This window comes from Xenopus laevis, chromosome 3L (genome assembly GCF_017654675.1).
Source record: "Xenopus laevis strain J_2021 chromosome 3L, Xenopus_laevis_v10.1, whole genome shotgun sequence".
Lineage (NCBI taxonomy): Eukaryota > Metazoa > Chordata > Amphibia > Anura > Pipidae > Xenopus > Xenopus laevis.
The window spans coordinates 151,343,662-151,364,205 of NC_054375.1; the positions used below are offsets into that span (position 1 = coordinate 151,343,662).

General features: G+C 40.5%; 1 protein-coding gene across 1 annotated transcript in view; it reads left to right on the forward strand.

Annotated features, from left to right (window-relative positions):
• Positions 1-20,435, forward strand: part of LOC108711733 (A.superbus venom factor 1) — a 34,914-nt gene extending 14,479 nt beyond the window's left edge. Inside the window, exons 14-42 of the mRNA XM_041587316.1 lie at positions 1-207; positions 2,155-2,316; positions 2,584-2,713; positions 2,904-2,972; positions 3,931-4,146; positions 5,293-5,425; positions 5,762-5,847; positions 7,680-7,819; positions 7,953-8,165; positions 8,401-8,461; positions 9,431-9,520; positions 9,836-10,039; positions 10,889-10,964; positions 11,060-11,216; positions 11,471-11,566; positions 12,788-12,938; positions 14,149-14,312; positions 14,392-14,550; positions 14,981-15,040; positions 15,439-15,529; positions 15,720-15,771; positions 15,876-15,963; positions 16,413-16,502; positions 16,621-16,726; positions 16,851-16,940; positions 18,992-19,078; positions 19,246-19,329; positions 19,567-19,702; positions 19,959-20,435. Of these exons, the coding sequence (XP_041443250.1) occupies positions 1-207; positions 2,155-2,316; positions 2,584-2,713; positions 2,904-2,972; positions 3,931-4,146; positions 5,293-5,425; positions 5,762-5,847; positions 7,680-7,819; positions 7,953-8,165; positions 8,401-8,461; positions 9,431-9,520; positions 9,836-10,039; positions 10,889-10,964; positions 11,060-11,216; positions 11,471-11,566; positions 12,788-12,938; positions 14,149-14,312; positions 14,392-14,550; positions 14,981-15,040; positions 15,439-15,529; positions 15,720-15,771; positions 15,876-15,963; positions 16,413-16,502; positions 16,621-16,726; positions 16,851-16,940; positions 18,992-19,078; positions 19,246-19,329; positions 19,567-19,702; positions 19,959-20,097 (3,537 nt within the window). The 3' untranslated portion in view covers positions 20,098-20,435. The remainder of the gene's footprint in view (positions 208-2,154; positions 2,317-2,583; positions 2,714-2,903; positions 2,973-3,930; positions 4,147-5,292; positions 5,426-5,761; positions 5,848-7,679; positions 7,820-7,952; positions 8,166-8,400; positions 8,462-9,430; positions 9,521-9,835; positions 10,040-10,888; positions 10,965-11,059; positions 11,217-11,470; positions 11,567-12,787; positions 12,939-14,148; positions 14,313-14,391; positions 14,551-14,980; positions 15,041-15,438; positions 15,530-15,719; positions 15,772-15,875; positions 15,964-16,412; positions 16,503-16,620; positions 16,727-16,850; positions 16,941-18,991; positions 19,079-19,245; positions 19,330-19,566; positions 19,703-19,958) is intronic.
• Positions 20,436-20,544: the final 109 nt, after the last annotated feature.

Sequence of the window (20,544 nt, forward strand, 5' to 3'; positions counted from 1 at the left end):
GTTCTTAGCAAGGGCAGGATTGTCCATGTGGGAAGAGTAAACCGGCAGACTGGGCAGGGATTTGTGGTAACTTCTCTTTTTATCCAAGAAAAATTCCTGCCATCTTTCCGAATTGTGGCATATTACCTAGCAGGTAGTCCAAAAGATCCATATGAAATTGTGTCGGACTCAACCTCTGTGGATATCGTGGATTCCTGCATGGGAAAGGTGAGCAGGGGCCTTTGTTATGTCCATGACTTCTACGTTTTTTAACTGTTCTGCGGTGAAGAACTTTTTCTTGAACTAGATCAAGAAAAAGATCTTCAAGTCTTCTAAGGTTCTTCCGGGTGAATAAATTCTCCTTAAACTAGAGAGAAAGCTTTCCGCATATTTACATACATGTTTAAGGAACCAAGAATCTAGTCTTTTATCTTAGTGGCTGTAATAAAATCTTGGCTAAGCTAGAAGACCATATTCTATAGTCTAGAACAGTGATCCCCAACCAGGGGCTCATGAGCAACATGTTGCTTACCGACCCCTTGGATGTTAGTCTCAGTGGCCGCAAAGCAGGTGCTTATTTTTGAATTCAAGGCTTGGAGAAAATTTTTGGTTGCATAAAAATAAGGGGGCAGTTTTACTAAAGGGCAAAGTGGCTGACGCTAGTGACATTTCACCAGAAATCCCATCCACAGGGACATTGCCAATTTACTAAAAGGTTTAGGCGACAATTCGCTAGGGAACTGGACCGTTGCTTGCGTTTATTTGCACTCAATCAGCAAGCGCCAAACGGTTGTTACTCTGCAAATTCAGTAAAGTGCGAATTTTAAAATAAAGCTAGCTCTTCCTCAATCTTATGTCAGTGACATCATATCCTGTCTGCCGGAAATGCATTAAAGTTGTAAAAACGCTGGCGACTTGTCCTTTTTTTTGAGCGGGATTGCCTATAAAAGTCCTAACTATTAAACTTTTTTGGGTTAACTTTTTTCCCCAGACATTTGAGGGGCGTGGAACATTCATTTTAGGGTGAGCTCATGTGTAGGGCATAAGAGGATCTCTTTTGCCTTTATTCAGGTTCCTTGAACATTTGTTATAAAAAGTGCCCACTTCAAGCATTTGTACCAGTATCACTAATAAAGAAGTCCATATTATTAAATTATCTCCAGGTTTTGCTTTGTTGCTTCTAGATGATAGTAGGCTCTCTTCAAATTTTAATATAGAATTTAAATCCCACGAAAATAAAATATTGACAATTTTGTTTTTGGCTGCCTCCAGAAAGGCTTTATTTAACTGTTGGCTACAAAATGAGTCTCCCTCATTGACAGACACAATGGCTTATATGAACCAGCTCAGTTGGCAGGAAGCTTTATTAGTAAAAACCAAAAGAAATAATTCCAAAGAATCATTTAGACTTATGTGGTCTCCTTACTTTGAGTTCTGTGACTCCAATACTAGAAGTCAAATATCTCAGTTTCTTCAATTGTAAAATGTTCATAGGGGGGGTTATCTGACATTCCCAAGACAATGGGCTTTTTCTTTCTTCTTTTCCTTTAAGAATGTCTATGCATCCACTGGCTTAGTTAGTGATAGTTCGTTCTTGTTAGTTTCTATTTTATTTGATATATTTACATATTTACTTACATTGTAAGTTATACATTCTGTATAATATGTCATTGTATTAATCTTCTTATTCTGCATATTATTTGTTATTATATTGATTTTTATGGTTTATTGTGAAAACCAAATAAAATATTTCAAATCTGAAGAAGTCCATATGGCTTTAATGTACCCACTCTATTCAAATTGACCTAAGCGTAAGAGGACTAATGAAGTTTCACTAGGAAGAAGCAATCACTAGCGAAAAGTCACCAGCGTTTGAAACCCAGGACGCAACTTCACATTTTAGTGAATTAGCGTCATTTTCATCTGGTGAAGTGTGTGAATCGTTCTTTGACCACAAATTCGCCCTTTAGTGAATCTGCCTCAAGGTGTATTGCCAAGCAGAGCCTTCCGTAGGCTACCAAATAGCCAATCACAGCCTTTATTTGGCAACCCTAGGGACTTGTTTCATGCTTGTGTTGCGCCCCAACTCTTTTTACATTGGAATGTGGCTTTTGGGTAAAAAAGGTTGGGGATCTCTAGTCTAGAATAACAATGTTTCTTCTTCTGCCCCAACAGCTTGAGTTTCGTCAAAATCCCAAGAGAATGTCCATTAATCCACAACCGGGAAATTCCATAAGTATGCTGATCACCGGTGAACCTGGGACGTATGTTGGACTCGTGGCTGTAGACAAAGCAGTTTTTGTTTTGAACAAGAAGAACAGGATTTCCCAAGCCAAGGTGAGAAAAGGTCTCAAAAAGGTCTATAATAACTTTGAATTAGGTCACTGAGGGCTTTCCATGTTTAGGGTTGGCAGGTAATGAACAGGATAATAGGCAAATGGGCCATGTATGCCGGCAGGGTTAGATATAACCTGTAGCCAATCCAAAGTCACATACATACATAGCTTGACAAGGTCACCATCAGAGCACCATCCAAACATCAAACAGTAAAACCAACTGCCCTGTTAGTAGAAACAGCAACATAAAGTTCCTTGGTTTCTGCAGGTTTGGAAGGAGCTGAAAGAGCGTGACCTGGGCTGTACCATTGGAGGGGGAAGTGATAATGCAGCGGTGTTTACAGATGCTGGGCTCTCTGTAGTGACCAACATTGGCCTCAACAATCCCACAAGACAAGGTAAGAAGGTGCTGCAATCTACTGCAGATATGTCAATGAAGTATGAGAAAATAATAGCACCAATTATATCTGTAAATAATCCCAATGTGTGTTACCATCATCAAAATGTCATGAAAATCTAGTCATTCACAAATTAAGAGTTTTATGGGGACTTTAAGATTCATTGTGACCCAATGATCTGCCTCTGCAGAACATCGCTGCTCTCAGGGTCAAAGGAAGCGACGCTCTGTCCCTCTGATTGGATTAAAGGCACAGAAAGGTATTTATGGCTGTTATTTTCTCTTTAATAGAATTTATATCAGTTTAGGAATAAAATAATTCACTTAGGGGTTCTGTGACAATTTATACAGGGAACTCTGAGTATCACTCATGTATTATAAGGGATAATGTACCCCCTACTGTAAATGATAAGGATATTAGAAGTCACTGAGGGGTTGTTCTGTGACCATATAAAGGCACAAGGCTGCAGGCTGAGTTATACAGGGAACTCTGAGTATCACTCATGTATTATAAGGGATAATGTACCCCCTACTGTAAATGATAAGGATATTAGAAGTCACTGAGGGGTTGTTATGTGACCATATAAAGGCACAAGGCTGCAGGCTGAGTTATACAGGGAACTCTGAGTATCACTCATGTATTATAAGGGATAATGTACCCCCTACTGTAAATGATAAGGATATTAGAAGTCACTGAGGGGTTGTTCTGTGACCATATAAAGGCACAAGGCTGCAGGCTGAGTTATACAGGGAACTCTGAGTATCACTCAGGTATTATAAGGGATAATGTACCCCCTACTGTAACTTATAAGGATATTAGAAGTGACTGAGGGGTTGTTCTGTGACCATATAAAGACACAAGGCTGCAGGCTGAGTTATACAGGGAACTCTGAGTATCACTCATGTATTATAAGGGATAATGTACTCCCTACTGTAAATGATAAGGATATTAGAAGTCACTGAGGGGTTGTTCTGTGACCATATAAAGGCACAAGGCTGCAGGCTGAGTTATACAGGGAACTCTGAGTATCACTCATGTATTATAAGGGATAATGTACCCCCTACTGTAAATGATAAGGATATTAGAAGTCACTGAGGGGTTGTTCTGTGTCCATATAAAGGCACAAGGCTGCAGGCTGAGTTATACAGGGAACTCTGAGTATCACTCATGTATTATCTATGTTAATCCGAGATACTTACCCTGTTTTACCCCCCAAGTCCAGCAGTATACAGATGTGCGTCTTCGACGCTGCTGTGAGGATGGAATGTTAGAGAATCCCATGGGATATTCCTGCCAGAGACGGGCCCAGTATGTACTGGAGGCTGGCGACTGTTCAGCCATTTTCCTAGAATGCTGCAAGTATATTTATGAATCACCGCCGGTCAGAGGAGGCTCCAGGAGAGGACCCAAAAGGAAGCCAATGACATCATTCAGTAAGGATTGGTCTTCTTGGAGCAGTACAACCCTCACCTTCACATTGCTCTTTTTACACATATAACACTAATTTGGTTACTGTCTCTTAAAATAGCAACTTACCCTTGGCAATCCAGGGGCCCTGAGTTGCTTTTGCATATGAAAAGTACTGGGAATTACAGCGCAAGGCCTCCACCTAGTGAACACTGAGGAACACACCTCAGGGGGGTTCCACTAGGAATAATAAAACACACAATTGGCAAATGAACAAACTTTATATAAACCGTTTAACACTAGGGCAAACTAATACACACTTCACTCATACACTGGGGACACGTGGGACACTACCTAAACCACTATTAGGTGCTTAACTGTTGCTTTACACAGTCCTTGGTAAATATCACAGTCCCAATCCTCTGGAAGGGGTTGATAACCACACAGTTCAAATGATTGTCCTTTCCCCAGAGCTCTTATTCCCCAGGTAGCGCTACCTTATCCCCCAAAAGTACCTCTCCCTTTTGAAGTTGACAGCATCTCCCTCGTAGCAGGTAAATGGCTAAAACTTGTCTTCAGTATGGGGCACCACGCTTGTTTCCGTGCCAGTATCCTCCCTTGTGTGGCTCACTCACCGGGGTGCTCTCAGAGGAATTCACACTGGAGATCACATGCAGCTCTGCAGCAGAATCAATTTCAATAGTGGCACCTTTCTCCTTCTGAGTTTGCAGCAACTTGGCAGGGGACAGGCTGGTCTTAATCTCCCCATATTCAACAGCTTCTTCTCTGTACCTTACAGTCTTAAAGGCTACTCAAGCTGGCTCTCTCTGCTCTCTCTCTGGGAGACCCCGTGCATTTGGCTCAAAAATCAGGCACACCCTTTCTCCCAAGGATGCACTGGGGTTCCCAGCCAATCGGATCGCTATCCAGCATGCAACTGGGCTGGATGATGTCACAGGCAGACAAACAGGGGAAGGATTTCTCATGTCCCCTACACACACTTTCATCTTCACACACTTATAGAACAATAATGAGTTACATTCACTTACACAAGTGCACATTCCTTACATTGTCTCACTATCTTATCCCTGCCATATGCATTTTATTTCCTTTTCCAACCATATATCCCCTCTCAGAAAAGACCTTCTCCCTCTGTTCCTTCCTTCTCTTAGTCCATTTGACGTCTAGTGTAGACCAGGATGAAGATCCCTACATGGATATAAAAGACATCAGCTCCCGCACAATTTTCTCGGAGAGCTGGCTATGGAAGGTAGAATTACTGCCTTCCCGGGTAGAAAACACTGGGTGAGTATACTCTATACTGTACTCAAGCAGAGCTACTGGGCTGTCAATACTTCCAGATTTATACACTGGCGGAGGTTGAGTGGGGCGATATAAATACTATGGTAGGTTCTCCATGGGGACTGGTTGATGGGATATGATGAGGCATGGCCAAAAATCTTCCATATATGACCCTCCAGGATGTCCCTGGTTATAATTTTATCACTACGTGACCTACTCCAGTGAGGACACTTGGAATATGCTCAATGTGGTTGAACCTTAGTTAGTGTCTCCTGCTCACTCTGCCAGTTAACCAGACTGTTGTGTTGTCACAATGTTTTTCACCCAAATCCCTTTCAGCTTGGCTTCCAAAATTATATCTTCTGCGCTGCCAGAGTCAATCACCACTTGGGAGTTCCTGGCTGTCAGCATGTCTCCTAACAAAGGTACTACTCAGGAATGTTTTACAGCATTCAGGAACATTGTCAGTAGCAGGTTCTTACCCAAAACATTGTCTCCTTGAAATTGATATTAAACCAATACTACCAGGCAGTAACCAATCAGTGACTTGAGGGGGGGTCACGTGGGTCATAACTGTTGCTTTGAATTGCAAACTCACGGAACAGTTATGTCCCATGTGGCCCCCCTTATAGTCACTGACTAACTCAGAGTTAGAGAGCTGAAAAGCAGGAAGTAGTGTTCTCGTTATTATGTTACACATCCAGTCACTCCAGCCTTTATACATTACATTTTTGCCTAACTAACTATATTAGATACATTTTTTTATTTTGCACAGCCTATTTATTTACCCAGTTTTTATTTTTACACTGAACTGTTCCTTTAAGTTGTTGGAAATAAATGCAAAAGCATTAAGCAGCAACACATGTGGTGTATCTCAGAAATAAAGGATTACATGAGGAATATGTTGGTTTTTTAGGAATACATATTATTATTATTATTATTATTAATAATAGCTAGGATAAAGAAAAACAATCAGAAGGGACAGATGTATCCTGTAGGACCTATGCATGTTATGTGTTAGGCAGCAATCAAGAAGGAAAATAAAAGTAAATCTGATCGTTTTACTTGCAGACCAATACACCTAATAAGTGTACTTATCGATCAGGGTCATCCCAGACTCGCTCCCTGCACTGCCGCTGCTGACCCAGGCCGTGACGCGCAGGAAAAGATATGCAGGAAAATGTGCGGCTGGGATGGGGGAGAGGGGGCTCTGCGGCTGGAGGGCCTGGGGGATGGTGTGGGGGGCCCCTGAAGCTGCAGGCCCGGCTGTTAATGATTCCTCATTATATATATATATATATATATATATATATATATATATATATATATATATATATATATATATATATATATATATATATATAGGGGACAGTTTGTCAGCAGCACTTACAGTATAGTACAGAAGGCTTAGGCAAAAAACCTCTCAGTGGCCCTAACAATTCGGTACCTACATTTTTAAACAAAGTTATTGCGAACAAGACTTTAGGACCTTAGGAGAACTAAAGCTTAACTAAAGAAGTAGCTAGAAATGTTGTATCTTATCTCCAAAGATGCCCCAGTAGCTCCCCATCTTCTTTTCTGCTGATTCACTGATTCACATGCTCTGTGCTGCTGTCACTTACTGAGCTTAGGGACCCACTCACAATATACAGTACACATAGAATAGAAATGTCACAATATAAGGCTGATTAGTAATTAATACACATAATTACTACATGGCAGCACAGAAACCAGTGCAATTAGCATCAGAATTTAATAATCAGCAAACCTGTAGCATCAGCTTATATTACAGCCAGGGAAGCTCATTTTCTGCTGGATAATTAGTGACGAGCCCTAAGCTTAGCTTCTCAACAGCCAATCAGAGCCCACTGAGCATGTGAGTGTCACAGACACTTTCCAAGATGGTGACCCCCTGTGACAAGTTTGAAGTCCTGGATCATTGCTGCTATTGACAAGCTCAAACTTTAGCCTCGTGCAATAAGTTCACTATATAAAACGTGGCATTTTTAACCCTATTCATTATGAGGGTTTAGTTCTCCTTTAAAATACCCGATACCCTGAAACAAAAATGTTATTTTGGAACCACACTCTCAAACTCCATCTTTCCTTTGTTGATATACTTTTTGGGGTATTGGTCGTTGCAAGTGAAACAATCCGTTCCTTATTTACATTTATTTGCCTTCTGGGTCGCTGCTCTATAACAAACCTCTTTTCTAGACTTCACTGATCCTTAGTGACTTTTTTTGACTTTCCACAGGTGTCTGTGTTGCCCAGCCGTATGAACTCACTGTGAAGAAACTATTCTTCATTGATCTTAGACTTCCATATTCAGTGGTGCGTAATGAGCAAGTAGAGGTCCGTGCTGTCCTATACAGCTATTTACCGGAAGACATTGAGGTAAATATGAAGGGATGGGAGATTTAAAATCACAGTGCTGGTCTGGTGATATCAAGCAGGAACCCTATTATCACACTACTACAATTGCTTTATTGGGGCATTTCAAACAGTTTTTTGTTGATACTTTTGGCAGGTGCAGGTGGACCTCCTTTATAATAAGGACATGTGCAGCTCCGCCACAAAAGAGAGTACTTACCGTCAGGTGGTGAAGATGGGGCCCGGGGCTATTGTTGTACTGCCCTTTGTCATTGTGCCCTTGGTGGCTGATGATCTGCAGGTGGAAGTTAAGGCTTCAGTTAAAGAAACAGGATATGACGATGGAGTAATAAAAAAGCTGAAGGTGGTGGTAAGTGGTGGACACCTCGTATCATCTGATCTATCTAGGGTTGCCTAAAAAATACCGGCCTTCCTACATAATTATCTTATTTCCCTATTAATAACATTGGGATCAACCATCATTTTTACCGGCCAAGCCTGCAAAATACCGGCCAGATGGCAACCCTAGATCTATCTGTGCTTGAGCTAAAGACAAAAACTTCCTACTACTGTCCAGTAAACATTTTTTTTCTCTTCTAAAACAGCCAGAAGGGATGAAAATCTTTAAAACGATCCACAGCATCATCCTGGACCCCTTGAAATCAGGTAGGTGATGGCTCACTAAATCAGATTTCTGGAATAACCCCAGGATGTTCATTCTGTGGGACCCAATTATTACTCTAAAGGAATCACCTGACAGGCAGCAGGAACGCCCGCCACCGCCTACTACTGCGCTGGTGCATGAATGACCGACTCTTCTCAGTTTCGCGGTGCTTCTGGTAGTTCTGGAAATACCCGAGATCATGTGATGTCATCACGCAGTGGCGCGAATTTCAAATATTTAAAAGTCCCACTGACTGTAATACATTGCCCAATGTAAAGGTTCCTTACAAGTTCCTGGGTGCTTTCTAATCAGTGTGTATGACCTTGGCTTGTGACCCCGACCTTGCTCCTGATATTCGTATTGAGACCTTGTTACCCGTGTGGTTTGACCTGGCCTGTTCCTTGATTTCGGTATCTGCTCCTTCGTCCCATCCATACACGTTTGGTTCCCATGCTCGCCCAGAACTCTCTCTCCCTTGTTCTCTTGCATTAAGACCTGGCAGCATCTAAGTAGCGGAAGGTACCACCCGAAACCAGGCAGCTGTTACAGGCAGAAGAGCGGGCTTAGACCAGAACCTTGGAGTTAGTTCTGGGTTTGGGATTCCATTTGTTACAATTACATGTTACAATGAGGAGTAGAGAAGAACCATCTCAAACCATATTGCTCCACATTCAATTTTGCTCTAAATTTGGGTTTCTTAAGGTGTTCTCCAAAGAACCAAATTAACCAAGAGCTTTGCAAGCCAATAATTACTTCAGTACCAGTTCCACTAATTTTTCTAAATGCTATTTTCTGTTACCTGTAGAAATGTTACGATATTAAAGTGAAGTTATGGAGACACAGTCTCAACAGCATGGGCATACATTTAAGGGTCCCTATCCAGAAGTTGAGAATCTCTGTCCTTTCCATGTTCTGTTCAGTCCTTGAATACCTCTAAACTTGTATTTTTCTTTCCTTTTGGCCTTCAAAAGATTCTGGGAAGCAGACAGAATTCATTAATCTTACCCCACGGAATGACATAGTGCCCAAGAGTGATCCAGTGACCTATGTCAGCGTAACCGGTAAGAAGAACATATGTGTGCCAAAAAGTTGGTGTTACCAATAGATGGGATGAATAAATGTCCATGACGTATGCTATCTAGAAATGTGGTGCCAGCTACAGAAAGCCAAGGTGCCTACTATAATATTGTTTGTATTGGGAACATCTCAACCTCATAGACCCTTAAGCACCACCTAAAGAAACACCAAGGTTGCCCCATCTAGAACAAAATGACAAAAAAAGAAAAAAATGGACAAAAGGGGAAATAAAGACAGGAATTTCATTCCAAGCCAAATAACTTCCCAACTAATTACTCTTGTATGTTGGACAATCACAGGAAACATCATGGGGGAAACACTTGAAAATTCCATTGACGGCTCAAAGCTAAATCATCTGATAATGGTGCCATCTGGGTGTGGAGAGCAAAATATGATGACCATGACCCCTAGTGTGATTGCCACACGCTATCTGGACGCCACTGGCCAGTGGGACAAAATTGGGCTGAATCTCAGAGAGAAAGCTATCAATGCCATTAAAAAAGGTAAGTATGAGGGTATGAGGCCTGGTAATGGACAGAACTGCTTGGTTATATCTTTTTTTGCTGGAAATATACGTAGATGATAAAGCTAGTACATTTAGCAGACATTTTCCCCCAGATATGTATTCTGTGTAAGGTATAGTTCCTTTGACTCTCCATTTCTCAAGTGACTCTCTCCTATAGGATCTTAATAAGGACTAGGTCTTAATGGACCTATGCAGTAATTGACTGCAAGAAGGTCTTCTCCTGTAAAAGTTCTATTACTTTATTTGCTACAAGTTGGTCTACCCGGTGAAAGTTTGCAAGATAGCAGCAGTTTGTACAAGATAATAAATTGCATTTGAAAGATCCACCACCACCTGGTTAATATCAGCTGACTACAGTTGGATGAGAATTACAGTTTTGTGATATGTCTATGAAGGTTTTCATTCATCCAGGTCATGGTATATCTAGTAGAACTCAGCATATAAACTCTTCCAATAATTGGAAGAGTTTATATGCCGTGGACTTCCCACACCAGTCAGTTGAACTGAAGAAGCTGCTCGGATGAGTAGTGAAATGTCTTCAATGATTACTCAGCAAGTCCAGTTGCTCTAGATTTACTTCTACAATATCATGTTTTGTGATGTTGCTGTGCTCAGAACTGAACAGAGAAGCATCAGATGACTCTTCTATGATAACTTACTTCATTTTCTAAGCAGAGAAAGAAGTTCCTTCTCAAAAGTTTAATTTTCAGTTTGTTGAAATGAAATGCAGGTTGTGCTGTTGATTCAAATTTATTGCTATTATAGGCCTGCTGGACCTTTGGAAGGTACAGTACGTTGGATAAATTGTATTTTTTTTTCTTCTCAGGATATACCCAACAGTTAGCATACCGGAAAGCTGACAACTCTTATTCAGCATTTACTAATAGACCTGGGAGTACATGGTGAGGAGGTTTAAGCCATATTCTAACATTTTATCTCTCTCTTATTTTCTTCTCTAACCCCCTTTTTATCTTTCTCATTTTTCTTCTTTTTGAAGGCTGACGGCTTATGTGGCAAAGGTTTTTGCTATGGCCTCGCGGATGACTTATATTGAGAAGGATGTGCTCTGCGGATCCATCAAATGGCTCCTTCTGAAACAACTGCCTGATGGGATGTTCCAAGAAGATGCCCCTGTCATTCATGGGGAGATGGTTGTAAGTATAGAAATTATCCAAAAAGGCAGGACTTAAACACATCTGTTTAAGTACATGTGGGCCAATGGAATTCTAGAATAGGATATAAGAATGGATAATAGAATAAATAATTAATTGAGGAAAAGTGTAGACACTCTAGGAATATGTTGAGCATACATTCCAGATGTCTTAATGAAGAACCAAATATTTTTAGGAAACAAGTGAAAAGTGTTTTGATCATTTCTAATTACAGTGACAAAATGGTTTTTGTTTAGGGCGGGTCTGGACAGACGGATCCTGATGCCTCTCTTACTGCCTTTGTCCTTATTGCACTGTTGGAGGCACAGAGTTACTGTAAAGAGGAGGTGCCGGTGAGTTTTACAATAACTTCTGTGAAACCTTTAAAGGGGTACTTTAGGTCACAAGTTGTTTATTCAAACTCTCACAAGTTTCTGGGAAACCTATCTAATTTCTGGATGACCCCTAGCAATCACACTAGGGGCCATGGTCAACTTTTTGGGAAATTCATCCAATTTCTGAATGACATCTAGAAATCACATTAGGAGTTATGGTCAAATGTCTGGGAAACTCATCCAGTTTCTGGACAACCCCAAGCAATCACACTAGGGGTCATGGTCAACTTTCTGAGAAACCCATCCCGTTTCTGGATGATCCCTAGCGATCACACTAGGGGTCATGGTCAACGTTCTGGGAAACCCACCCAGTTTCTGGACAACCACTAGCAATCACAATAGTGATCATGGTCAACGTTCTTGGAAACCCATTCAATTTAATGTCCCTATGAAAACCTGAACCATTGTGAGACATAATGTTAGTTAGCTCTGACTTGCAACGTGTCCTGGGCAAAACAACTGACTTGATCCATGTAAGTGACAGTAAAGGCCCCCGACAGTTTATTGGCCCATGTGCGGGGCCATCCAACGGGCTTTCCCAATCGATATCTGGCTGAAAGTCGGGCAGATCTCGATCGGGCAGGTTAAAAAATCCCATCGGATCACGGCCGCATCTGTGTGTTTATTTGGTCCCAGGATCCGACCACCCATATCGGATGCATTATAATCAGCCCGATATTGCCCACTTTAATGTGGGCATATCGGGGAGAGATCCTCTCGTTTGGCGACATCGCCAAATGAGCGGATCATTACATCTATGGCCACCTTTAGGCTGGAAAAAAGATAAATAAGGCAGTAGTACAGGACCCCTAGTTAGCCCCAATGAATTAACTGCTGGCATTCAGAATTTACAGGACTGTAAGTCCTGAGTCCTGTAAGTAAGAAGGGCAATTGCAATTGGCTACAGCTCCTACAACCTGCCTGGCTACAGAACTCTACAGGCATATGCACTTCTCATGGAGGCACTGGTATGTAATGAACATGAATATTATAAATATACACAGAAGCTAAATTCACTATTTATTTGATTTAAATTCATTCAGTTAGATATAAACAGTCATGGAATTTAATGCAAGAGGAACAAGACTTCAGTCCAATTACCACAAGGTCCATTTTTCCAAATAAACATTCTAGTTTAAACTTTTGGAACTTAATATAAGAAAATGTTTCCACCCCCAGAACCTGGACCGAGCTGTGAATAAAAGTGCTGAATACTTGGAAATTCGTCTTACGACTCTGAAAAAGCCATATTCTGTATGCATTGTGTCCTGTGCTCTGGCTCTAGCTGGGAGACTGCCAAATCACAAGCATCTGATGAAATTTGCACAAGGTACATGGTATCATATAATCATATGCTTTACAATTTAGGTACCATCACATGTATTAAAAGATTAAAACTGGCTTTTAAACTCTCAAATGTGTCTGCTGCTTCCCATTGATACCAGCCAAAGCACGGCTAGACCACTCCCAATGATAATAAAACAATAGCAGCAGGTAACAGGGAGGGAGAAGATTAAGGCCAGATGACCTGAAGCAATGGCAGCTTTGGAAAGGTGAAACTGCAATATATTCCAGTAACATATTCCATTAGAAAAACTACACATGCATGAAAGCCATATTCACATGAAAGGCATAAATATGGAAGACAAAAGGCTGAAGGTTGGGGAAGAGGAAGAGCAATGAAGTCAAAGCAGATGGGGGTAAAAAGAGGACATTGATATTAGGGAAGGAGTGAATGGAGCTTTAGAGAGGAGGGTGAATAAAGATAAGCAAGATATAAAGGAACCAGCAAAATCACAAAAGACAGAAGGGAAAGCAGTGGTGGCAATGGTAGAAACGCATGACGAAAAGGGAAGGATGGAAGAAGCAAAGAATAAAGTGGAAAGGGAAAGGCAAGCAAGACTGGATAGGATGACATCAGAGATATGTAAATAACACATTAAAGATAAAGGGGAAGGGACAATTAGCCAGGATATAGAGGAGAAAAAGAAGAAGGTTAATAAAGAACGTACGAGAAGAGTAAAAGGAAGAGGGATAAAGGGAGAGAGGGAAGCAAATGAGGAGAGAAAATTAGGAAAATGTGAAGCGCACTTATTATAAAAGAAAAGCAAAGAGTAGAGGAGAGGCAGAAGAGTGTGAAGTAGACCTATGATAAGATGTGGGATCCAAGTTGCACCTCCATAAATATGGGGTCTTCTGTACCAACATATATATATATATATATATATATATATATATGTGTGTGTGTACAACAGGAACTTCTTTTATTTGTAGGTAGGACCTTAAAAATTATTTGAGGATTAGCTCTCTAACTCCTAAATCTCAAATTATGTTTTTTTTCATTCTTGCTTATGATTTAAGACCCGCCAACTGTTCAATGAGGGACAGTCTTGGCCAGCCCTGTGAAAAGGGTACATAAATATATAATATACTAAACCCTACAAGTGCGTTGCTGTACACATGATCATTTCTTTCCTAGATAACCATGAGAGATTGACTGCATAGTCTAGAGAATGCTTCCTTTTTATCTTTGTTTATAGGTGGTACACACTGGGCAGATGCCTCCCCTCATCTTTATGCAATAGAGGCCACATCTTATGCCCTTCTTGCTCTTCTCAAACTCGGTGATTACCACTTGGCTGGACCGGTGTCCCAATGGCTGGCTGAACAGAGGTTTTATGGAGGAGGTTATGGCTCTACTCAGGTAAGTCTTCTGCTGCTTCTGTTGTTGAGGTTTATGGTTTGAACATCAGTCAATTATAAAGCCTTGGACCCTTTTGCAGGCCACCATAATGGTGTTTCAAGCTCTGTCAGAATACCAGATGCATGTTCCCATTATGAATGATGTTGAGATGGATGTAAGCATCAGCCTTCCAACGAGAAACGCACCCCTGACTTGGAGGATTGATTCTGATAATGGCATGGTCAGGCGGAGTGAGCAAGTGAGTATGAAGAAGCTTTGTTTGGATTGTTGGGGAACATACCTGAGCTAATTCTCAGACCTCATTACTCTTGCAAATCTATTGAGGCCCTAGGAAACTCATCTGCCTGCACATTGCACCAATTGTTCTTAGCACCCGTTACTGTTGTGGCCTTGCCCAAGATTCCAGTGTTCTCTTACTGCCTTCGCACAACTTTCTTTATCATCTAGTCATCTTTTTACAAGAAGAAACAAAAGGGTAATGACCAGGGGGTTGGCCTGATGTCAGTGGTGGATAGGGTTGGTTGTATGCAGCCATTAATGGAAACTCCATGCACCAAGGCAGTTGAAACACACCTTATGTTTGCTACTCCTCCTGCTGCTTACTTAGTTAAAGGTAAGTCATTTAAAACTTTTTTCATTTTAACTTACTCAACTCCTTTCTCTTTCAGACATCAATGGAAGGCAATATTACAGTGATAGCAACAGGAAGGGGCAAGGGCACAATGACGGTGAGTAACAGACCTTCTGCAGAACCTTAGGTACCCTACCAGCAAGCTTTGGATCTTTGGGTATCCCTACTAGGGATCTGCAGGGTTTTCTGTGCCCTTGAATCCAACCTGCAGAGCCCTATGTATATCTGCCAGCTATCTGCAGAGCATTTGGTATGTCAATCAGGGACTTTCTATATGCATGCCAGCAAATTGCAGAACCTTTAATATACTTCTACCAACCTGTAGAGTGGTTTATGTACCTACAGAGCTTTGTGCGTCCACACTACAGGTCAGATACCACCATCCAAATCAGTTGAGCAGAATGTGTCCAATAGTCGTAACCATAAACCCAGAGAATGTAATGCCCTCATTGATAGTCTTAATGTATGCATTTTCCACCTTCTCACCACTCACAGATAATGAGCGTGTATTATGCCCCAATGTCCGAAGATGCAGTTGAATGCAAGAAGTTTGATTTCTCTGTCTCCCTTCAGGAGGTGCCAGCAGGTAAATACTGATATGGGGTATGGCATGTAGCCAGGTCCTGCTCTTTATGTACTTGTCCTAACCACAGATTTACATTCAGCTCAAATGTTCCTGCCTGAGACTAATGGAGCCAAGGGCAAGGCTAGAACTGAAAGTACCTTCATAGTAAGTGGGTGAACAAGTTCAAATTATTATAATTTGCGTCTTGCAGGAAAGAAAGCAGATGGGGTCATAAAGTCTATGTACATGAACATCTGTATGAAGTGAGTACTCTGAACTGTAAACTGTCTGTTGTCACATGGCTTGTGTCAATTTGTGAAGCCCATCTGTTTTCCTTGCATGAGTCACAGAGGTCTCATCTTTGCAGGTTTCTTGGAATTGTTGATTCTACCATGACCATTGTTGATGTATCGATGCTCACTGGATTTACACCAGACACAAATGACCTGGATATGGTTAGTAACCATTTCGTTTTGAAGATGGAACCCAAAGAGGAACAGAGTTAGGCTTCTATTATAGACAAAGAGGGCACTGAGACTACTGAAAGAAACAGGAAAGTTTGTTCATGTTTGCACTTAGAGAAACTTTCAGGTTTTGGTGTCTACCAAGGTAGGTAGAGTATGGACTTGAGGACTAATTGAAAACCAGTGAAAGAGATGGGCACTGGACCAAGTAGAGATCAGATGAAAGGGCCCTACTGTACACACCACTGGCTAGGGGAATCTTACTCTATGGATAGAGTAAATGAGGATAGCATGTCATAATTAGAAAGCTGAGGGGATCCTTGCATGCTGAGGGAGAAGGGGATGGTATGTGCATGTTGTGGGGTCTTGAAGAGATTAGGGTGAGCATTGGCATGCTTGCTTGAGATGATGTTTACTGAGCACCTACACCTCTCCTACAGCTAACAAACAGGGTGGAAAAATACATTTCCAAGTACGAGATGGATAAAGAAAGATCAGAAAAAGGTTCCCTCATTATTTACCTGGACAAGGTAAGGCTCCTTTCCCTTGACGCAATGCTTATACAGTTAAGCACACTGGGTCGTCTGCCTGTGGTGATTCCTTTACTGGAATCCTGATATGCAGCTTGATGCGTGCATTTGTCCCTAGGTGTCCAGGACAGAGGATGAATGTTTGAAATTCAGGATTCACCAGAATTTTGAGGTTGGAGTTCTGCAGCCAGCAGCCATCACAGTGTATGAATATTACACTCAAGGTGGGTGCAGAGGCCTTTATTTCTTTATTTTCCCATCGATAGGAGGGAAATGAACATTATCGTTTTGTGTTGGCTCATTGGGTTGTAAGACCTGAATTATCCCATATTTGTCTTCCTCTCACAGAGTATCGTTGCACAAAGTTTTACCATCCAACAGAAGAAGAAGGGCAGTTGCGCAGGATCTGCACAGGAATAGAGTGTCACTGTGTGGCAGGTATTGCATTGTGTATCTGTAGCACAGAACAGCTTGTACATTTAACTTAATGGATAAATCAATGGACAATCTGAACGGCATATACTCATGATATGGAATCCAGTGGGGCTGTTTCCTATTAACAGAAAACTGTGACTTTTTAAGTATTTTTTGGTGGTTTGGTAGCTTGAAGTCACTAAACACAATTTATGCAGCTGTCACAGGACTGTTTTGCACACCTGGTCTATACTAAAGTAGAACATGGAGACCCACTGAAGTCATTATATCAATATTACTGTCTTTAATTAGCTACATACAAGACATGATACATTTCTGCTTCTGTCGATAGATTTTTGCTTGTAAAAATATTACTGTGCATGAGTTTCAATAATGAATGTGGTTGTAGATGTGTTCCAATACAAAATGTAAATATAGATGTGTTCCTATAGAGAAAGTCGCTGTAGATGTGTTCCGATATAGAATGTAACTAGATATATTCCTTTAAATAAAATAACTGCAAATGTGTTCCTAGCCATTAATATATGTCTATATTAATATATAACATATGTAACAGTACACACATTCTATAAGAGAGTAACTTGAGAATAAAACTGTAAATATGTACAGTATCTATAGAAGTGCTTATATAAAGAAAATCACTGTAGATGTGCTCATATAAAGAAAGTAACTGTAGATGTGCTCCTATAAATAAAGTAACTGTAGATGTGCTCCTATAAAGAAAGTCACTTTAGATGTGTTTATATAAAGAATATAACTGTAGATGTGCTCCTATAAAGAAAGTAATTGTAGATGTGTTCATATAAATAAAGTCACTGTAGATGTGTTTATATAAAGAATATAACTGTAGATGTGTTCCTATAAAAAAAGGAATTGTAGATGTGCTCCTATAAAGAAAGTAATTGTAGATGTGTTCATATAAATAAAGTCACTGTAGATGTGTTTATATAAAGAATATAACTGTAGATGTGTTCCTATAAAAAAAGGAATTGTAGATGTGCTCCTATAAAGAAAGTAATTGTAGATGTGTTCATATAAATAAAGTCACTGTAGATGTGCTCCTATAAAGAAAGTAACTGTAGATGCTTTCCTATAAATAAAGTAACTGTAGATGTGTTCCTATAAATAAAGTAACTGTAGATGTGTTCCTATAAAGAAAGTAACTTTAGATGTGCTCCTATAAAGAAAGTCACTTTAGATGTGCTCCTATAAAGAATATAATGGTAGATGTGCTCCTGTATAGAAAGTAATTGTAGATGTGCTCCTATAAAGAAAGTCACTGTAGATGTGTTTATATAAAGAATATAACTGTAGATGTGCTCCTATAAAAAAAGTAATTGTAGATGTGTTCCTATAAAGAAATCAGCATACATTTTCTTCGGCACACCACTTACTTTTCTTACTTTTTCTCCTTAGGGTGCATTCAACTCCTCCAGCTACTTCCAAGCCCGATTTTCATACAAGAATTCCCATAGGGAGGAAGCACACCAAACATTTGGCTTTGCCTTTTAGAACATTTATTCAGCAGAGTTGGCACAAGCTTTCGGGGTCAACCCTTTGCACTTGCACCCGAGGAAGGGGTTGACCCCGAAAGCTTGTGCCAACTCTGCTGAATAAATGTTCTAAAAGGCAAAGCCAAATGTTTGGTGTGCTTCCTCCCTATGGGAATTCCTATAAAGAAAGTCACTGTAGATGTGCTCCTATAAAAAAAGGAATTGTAGATGTGTTCATATAAATAAAGTCACTGTAGATGTGTTTATATAAAGAATATAACTGTAGATGTGCTCCTATAAAGAAAGTCACTGTAGATGTGCTCCTATAAAGAAAGTATTCGTAGATGTAGTCTTATAAAGAAAGTCACTGTAGATGTGTTCATACAAAGAAAGCCATTATAGATGTGCTCCTTTCAATCATGTGACAATGGGAGTGTTTATATAAATAATAGGACTCAATATAGTCAGATTATAAAGCAATAGTAGATATTGAGCCTGTGAATAAGTTCTCCATTGTGAATACTCTAATGCTGCTTTCCTGCTTCCACGTTTTTTCACCAGAGAGGTGCAATCTCAAGAATGGATTCAAGGAGCAGTTGAGTGTTGAAGGACGCCTAAAGTCTGCGTGTGAAGCTGGAGTGGATTACGGTAAGACTAGACATATTCCTCTTAAGAGAAGTTTAGTAATAAAGTAATACAAGATGGAACTGGCCATTTACTGTGTTTCAAAGAAACCTAAAGGGAGGGTACCCCTGCTTGAACCCCTCTAAAGCCAACTAATATATTTTCATATAAATTCTTGTGCCCCTTCACAGTGTATGAAACAAGACTGGACAAAACTGAGAAGAATGGGGCATATGATGTTTTTAAAATGACCATCACTAGGATTGTGAAGTTGGGTAAGTTTATTCCTTGTCCTGCCCCACCTTTTTCTTGATCTAGGGACCCAGATATTTCTGCACTGCAAAGACACCCTTTAGGCAAGAAATATATATTGAATAACTGGCAGTGGCCACCAAGTAATGTCAATGTCTTCTCCTAACGTCAACCATAAATCAACCAGGTGTTCACAGTGTTTGATGGTAGGGTTTGCCTATACTTTGCCAATACTAAGGCCTAACGTTACCATCCTACAGGCACTGATGATACAGCAGAAGGAAAGCAGCGCCAGTTCTTTAGTCACCAAAGCTGTAGAGATTCTGTAAAACTAAGAGAAAATCACACGTATATCATCTGGGGCAAAACAGCTGATATGTGGGACTTAGAGAAAGGGTGAGTATGGATCTGACCTCAACAACAAACACCACCCACACAAACATACACTAATACCTTCTCACTAGACATATACCAGTAGTAAAGGTACCTTGGAGCAGCTGCCTACATCTTGCCAACCATTCACCCTAAGTACATAGATATTAGCACATACTGTACCTGTCCTTTATTATGAGTCTCACATTCCTTTTCCCTTACATGAAGTCCTTTTATGTATGTACATTTGGCTAACTCCATGATATATTCCTTTACCCAGGAAAGCCTATGTGATCAGTGGCGACACATGGATAGAAGAGGTGCCCAATGGCAAAGAATGTGCCACAACACATGCCAACCTGTGTGACGAAATATCAAAGTTTATAGATATATTGACCCTGCTTGGCTGCTCGAACTGAGCCATGGCTGGATCCAAAACCATGTTTGCCAGCAGATCAACTAATTTTTTATTTTTTTATAAATGAAGGGAATTTGAAGGAAACATTTTCTATTCTATTCCTACATACATCACCCACAAACCCTAGCCCATTCCTTTTACACTCTCTCGGCCCACAGAACAGGGAATGTTCCTGTCCAAGGGCAAGTCAACAGAATCTTCTGCACCTTACTCCCTATTGTGTAAGAGTTATATGGAGGGGCATAAGGCTATAAAATACAATTCAAGCAGAACCATATGTGCTGCAAAGCTAATGCGTTTGTATGCCTTGTTAAACACCTAATAAATAATGTGTCTTTATATGTATAAAGCAGTCGTCTTTTTCCCAGCAGGTGGAGCTCCTGCATCATTATGGTTCTTTAATTGGTTAGAAGGAGCTGATCTCTGATTGTATCATTGCCTAGTTGTT